General features: G+C 44.1%; 1 protein-coding gene across 1 annotated transcript in view; it reads left to right on the forward strand.

Moving 5' to 3' along the window:
- The window catches only part of mst1rb (macrophage stimulating 1 receptor b), a 289,557-nt gene that overhangs the window by 126,685 nt on the left and 156,872 nt on the right, over positions 1-6,000 (forward strand). The window contains exon 3 of the mRNA XM_063067700.1: positions 3,973-4,140. Coding sequence (XP_062923770.1) covers positions 3,973-4,140 — 168 coding nt within the window. The remainder of the gene's footprint in view (positions 1-3,972; positions 4,141-6,000) is intronic.

The raw sequence follows: 6,000 nt of genomic DNA on the forward strand, positions 1-6,000 counted from the left end.
GACCCATCACTCCTGCACCTCCCACCCAACGGAAGTAGTGAGACGAGAGCAAGACCAGTTAAGTACAGGCAGGCGGCACTGAAATCTGTTAGATTTCTGTTCTCGGCCTCGAAGATTTCAATCTTGCTCGACACTTTAATGATGGGGAGTTATGTTTTCCTGAGGAATTGCAGGGAATCCCACAACAAAAGAAGGTGCCAGCCCTCATTACGGGTGCTGTTAACTTTGTGTGAGTTTCCTCCCACCTCCCAAAGGTGTGCACCATTACCCCTAGTGTATCGGTGAATACCATTACCCCTAGGGTATTGGTGAATACCATTACCCCTAGAGTATCGGTGAGCACCGTCAACCCTAGAGTATCGGTGAGCACCATTACCCCTAGTGTATCGGTGAACACCATTACCCCAGTGTATCGGTGAGCACCATTACCCCTAGTGTATCGGTGAGCACCGTTACCCCTAGTGTATCAGTGTGCACCGTTACCCCTAGTGTATCGGTGAGCACCATTACCCCTAGTGTATTGGTGAGCACCGTTACCCCTAGTGTATCAGTGTGCACCGTTACCCCTAGTGTATCGGTGAGCACCGTTACCCCTAGTGTATCGGTGAGCACCGTTACCCCTAGTGTATCGGTGTGCACCGTTACCCCTAGTGTATCGGTGAGCACCATTACCCCTAGTGTATCGGTGAGCACCGTTACCCCTAGTGTATCAGTGTGCACCGTTACCCCTAGTGTATCAGTGAGCACCATTACCCCTAGTGTATCGGTGAGCACCATTACCCCTAGTGTATCGGTGAGCACCGTTACCCCTAGTGTATCGGTGAACACCATAATCTGCTAATGGATGGAATGCAGGAAAAATAAAAACAGGATTGGTACCAGTGTGTGCTCATGGGTCAGTATGGACTTGGAGGGCTGAAACAGCCTGTTTCCTTACAGTATGACTGATTTTCTACTGAAATCCATCTCTCAGTTCTGTCCACTTGTTATGATGAAATCTTTTGAATTTCTGCTTTGGTCTAAACAATTTACAACCATTGAGGCTTAGAACTGTTGTGAAATGTGTGTTAAACCTACTGCCTTATTCTTCTGTAAACCATTCAAACCTGTTTATTCTTTGGGTTTAGTCTGTTTGCCTTTGTACTTTATGTAAGGCGACTTGTTCAAGTGGAGGCTTCTACATAAACAGCAATAAATATTTACTATGCAGTTTGGAGCAGAGGTTTCCTCCACTGTGTTGATGGCCAGGGCTAGCTTTGGCCTGGAAGTGAATAGGTGAAAGAAAGTCCCATTTCCTCCACAGAAGAGCACCACCCCAGGAAGATGCAGCTGGAGGAGAGGTGTTGAGGCAATGATGTAATCTTGCTTGATGCCAATCTGGCATTGAGATTGGGGCGGCAAACGCAAAATGCTGGAGGAATTCAACGGGTTACGAAGCAGCTATAGAGAGGAATAAAGAGTCCACATTTCGTTCTGAGTCTCTTCCATAGAGCACCTCCCTCTGGTACCCCTCCTCCTTCCCTTTCTCCCATGGTCCATTTTCATCTCCTATCAGATTCCTTCTTCCTCAACCCTTTACCTCTTCCACCTATCCCCTCCCAACTTCTCACTCATTCCCCCTCTCCCACCCACATACCTGCCCCCTGACCTAGCCTCACCTGCTGTATCATCTGCCATCTTGTACTCCTCCCCCTCCCCCACCTACTTATTCTGGCTTCTATCCCCTTCCTTTCCAGTCCTGCTAAGGTTCTCGGTCTGCAACGTTGACTCTTTATTCCTCTCCATAGATGCTGCCTGACCTTCTGAGTTTCTCCAGCATCTTGTGTGTGCTGCTTCAGATTTCCAGCATCTGCAGAACACTTTCAAAGTGATTTGTTGCACTTCAGGGGAGGATCATTTCCAGGGTCAGTATAGATGAAGGGTCTCGACTAAAAACGTTGACTGTCCATGTCAGTCCATGACTGCTGTTGTATCCGCTGAGTTCCTCCATCGCTCTGTTTTTAATTGCTTCAGTTCCAGGGGCAGTGTGCTCTGGAATATTACATTTTAACTGCTGCTGCACTGGATTTTTCCCAAGTCTTCAGTGCAGTGGATGAAATCTTCTGCTACAGAGTGAATTCTGTTTTCTTACTGAAAACAAATTGGTCAAGCATCCTTTTGTGTTTTAATCATGCTGGCGTAATTCTTTTCTGGAAAGGTGTGAATATTTTGCCTTGTTGGATTCAACTGTTAAGTTTTAGATTAAGCTGTTTAATTGTTATTGTCTTTATAATTTAACAGTTAGTTATTTGCTTGTATTTTATGCCAATTTAATATGCCTCTAGTGGCTATACAATTCTGGAAAGTCTGAAGCTTCCTTGTTCTGGATTAGTTGAATAAGTGCTTTCTCATTGATTTACTTGGTACTGCAGTCATTGAATAGTAGCTTTCTAAGTGATTAATTCTTATCTATAAATTTGAATGGAATTTTCCTCATCTCTGTGGTATAAAAATAGCTGTTCTATGCTAGGTGCCATCTTAATCTTAGCTTTTCTTTCACTTGGCAGACCTCGGCCACAAGCCACCTTTCCTTTATTTTATCAGCTCTTAAGAAAACAATCATGAAGCAACCAACTTTGTGCCACTTTCCTGACTTCTGAAAGAACCTTGGATTAAAACAACAGAATCCATGAACTTTTTCCTTCCCTCAGTACACCACACAGTTGTGCCAGCCGAGAATTGTGTGCTCAAAGCTCTGGAGTGGGTGTGATCAGATTCACTGAAGGACGATGGTGTTCAGAAATGACTCCTGAAGAAATTTAACTACTTGCTCAACCCATTTTATTCAAAGGAAATTTTGTGCCCTACCTGGTGCTTGAAGACGCCTGTGTAACCTGAGAAGCCAATGGTGGGCACCACCACAGTCGTAACATGGTCAACTAACTTGGTTGGGATTGTGGGTTGAACCCAGCAGCTTCCTGGTTTCCTTGTCTCACTGCTGTGAGGGTGCAGGGATGTTTGAGCCCGTGCATTTTCTCAGCTGGTTTGCATTCACAGGATTACACAAACTCCCTACCATCAGGGAGGAGATACTGCAGCATCAAGACAAGAACAGTTAGGATGGGAAACAGCTTCATCCCCTAGGCGGGAAGACTACTACCTTCCCTGCTGCTACTCAGATCTCATCATGTATGAAGCGCCAGTAGTGTTATACTGTTTAGTTTTTAACTTGTATCGTAGATGCACTTTATTATTTGTCAATTTATTTATGGTAATATTACCTTGTGTTCTGTGTTCAAGTTACATGTACCGTGTTGTGCACCTTGGTCTGGAGGAACATCATTTCGTCTGGCCATAAATATATGTACGGTTGAATGACAAACTAGAACTTGAAACAATGTCATGTGGTGTGGTGGTATGTTATCAGATCTGCTGGCGTGAGGGTGGACATTCGTAGTGATCTGAAAACAGTACAGTACAATACATAAAAATTTCTATAAGTTACAATAAACACGTAAAAAATAAACAGTGCAAAAAGAGAGAAAAATTATGAGGTTGTGTTGATGGACCATTCTGAATCTGATCATGGGAGAAAAGACATTGTCACAAAAATGTTGAATGTGGGTTCTTTCTGACTCCTGTACCACCACATATACTGAAAAACAAATAATGTGCAAAGAAGTCAAATTGTGCAAATACAAAAAAAATAACAATAATAAATAACTAACACTGAGAACTAACACACAAGGGCACTCATGTTCAGTGTCCTTGAACCTGAGTGTTATAGGTTGTGGAATCAGTTCAATGCTGAGGTGAGTGAACCATCCAGAATGATCCAGGAGCCAGCTGTAGGTTACTAGTATAACTTAGAGTAATTTTAAATGTATTTTTCTTGCTGCCCTTCAACCCATTCTGAAGTATGCTCACCCCTTCCCTGTAGCACAGCAATTGAAACAGTACTGATCGATTTTTGCCTCATTCTTTCTCTTCCAGGATGCAAATAACTGTGCGAACAAGCCAACCAGAGTCTGGAATGCTTTTATCCGCATGGACCGATTTGACGGTGATCTAGATGATACCAAACTGACGTCCATCTTCGTGACCGTGATAGAAAATTTCACAGTTGCTCACCTCGGGACGTCAGATGGAAGGATTTTACAGGTAAAAGGCGTTTAACAAATGCACAGCTGTCTCTTGGGTCCTGATGAAGGGTCTGGGCCCAACATGTCAACTGTTTATTCCTTTCCATAGATACTGCCTGACTTGCCAAGTTCCTCCAGAATTTTGTTTGTCTGTTGTACTATTGGTGTGTTTTTGTGTGGTTTTGTCTGTCTGTGTGAGAGTGAGTGTGTGTGTGTGTGTGTGTGTATGTGTGTGTATGTATGTATGTGTCTGTGTGCATGTTTCTGTGTATGTGTCTGTGTGAGCCTACGTGTGTGTGTGTGTCTGAGTGCGTGTTTATGTGTGTGTCTGTCTGTGTGTGAGTGTCTGTGTCTGTGAGTATGTGTCTCTGGGTGTATGTATGTGTGTGTCTCTGAGAGAGTGTGTGTGTGTGTGTGTGTGTGTATCTGTATCGTAAGTCTCCTGTACTTCCTCTCTGATGGTATTGTCCTGGGTTGTGTGTGTGTCCTTAATGGTGGATGCATCGCCTTTTGAAGATGTCCTTGACGATGGGTCTCGTGATGCTGGAGGAACTCAGCAAGTCAAATAGCTTCTGTGGAAGGAAATGTTGACCCAAACATCAACTGTTCATCTCCCTCTGCAGATGCCACTTGAGCTGCTGAGTCCTCCGAAATCTTCCCTATTGCCTGCAGGGTGGTTGAATGTCTGACTCAAAACAAAAGCCCTGCTTTGGGATTGGCACAGTGACATAACTGGAACAGCTGCCTCCACTGGTCCAACAATCCACACTCAACCCTCTGCAAGGATTATACATTCCCCCTCAGACTGTGTGGGCTTCCTCCAGGGCCTTTAGATTCCTGTGTCCCAAAGAGGAACACGTTGGTATATTGATTAACTTTCTATCAATTTCCCCTAGTGAGCACATAAATGGCAAATTCCAGGTTCAATGAAAATTGGGTGCCACAGTTAGTGCAATGCTATTACAGCTCGGGACACCAGAGTTTGGAGTTTAGTTCCAACGCCATCAGTAAGAAGTCTCTGAACATCCTCCCTGTTGGTTTTCCTTGGGGGCTCGGGTTTCCTCCCACATAGGGTAGGTCAAGTGGTCACTATACATCGTCCCATGATTGAGTTCAAGTTAAATTAGGATTGTCAGGGGCTGCTGGGCAGCGCAGCTTAAAGGGCTGGAAGGGCCAACTCCACGCTCTATTGCTAAATAAATAAAATTTCATGAGAATAAAACAAGATTAGTGTAGGATTTGGATGGTCACTGGGCCTGTTTCTGTGCTGTGGAAATCTGGGATTAGTCTAAGTGGATGGTCTGTGCTGTGGAATTCTCCAAGTCCAGTCAACTCAAGTCGCTTTTAATTGTCATTTCAACCATAAACGGCTGATAAAGTACACAGTAAAAACGAAATAATGATCCTCCAGGACCATGGTGCTACGTGAAACAACGTAAAACTAAACTAGACCAAGTGAGACAATACAAGGCTACACTAGACCTCAGACCTACACAGGACTGCATAAAGTGCACAAGATGTGCAGGGCAGTACGATAAATAATAAACAAGACAATAGGCACAGTAGAGGACAAATTACAATTAATAATGATGTCGATGTCAGTCTAATCTCTGAGTATTAATGAATCTGATGGCTTGGGGGAAGAAACTGTTGCACAGTCTGGTCGTGAGAGCTTGAATGCTTCGGTACCTTTTGCCAGATGGCAGGAGCGAGAAAGACTCACACACAGTGTGTGTGTGTTTGTCTGTTTCTCTCTCTCTGTCTACACTCACACAGACTCAGCACTCACAGACACACACTCTCTCTCTCAACACACAGACTCTCTCTCTCAACACTCACAGACTCTATCTCTCTCTCTTTCTTTCGCTCTCTCAACACT

This window comes from Mobula hypostoma, chromosome 15 (genome assembly GCF_963921235.1).
Source record: "Mobula hypostoma chromosome 15, sMobHyp1.1, whole genome shotgun sequence".
Taxonomy (NCBI): domain Eukaryota; kingdom Metazoa; phylum Chordata; class Chondrichthyes; order Myliobatiformes; family Myliobatidae; genus Mobula; species Mobula hypostoma.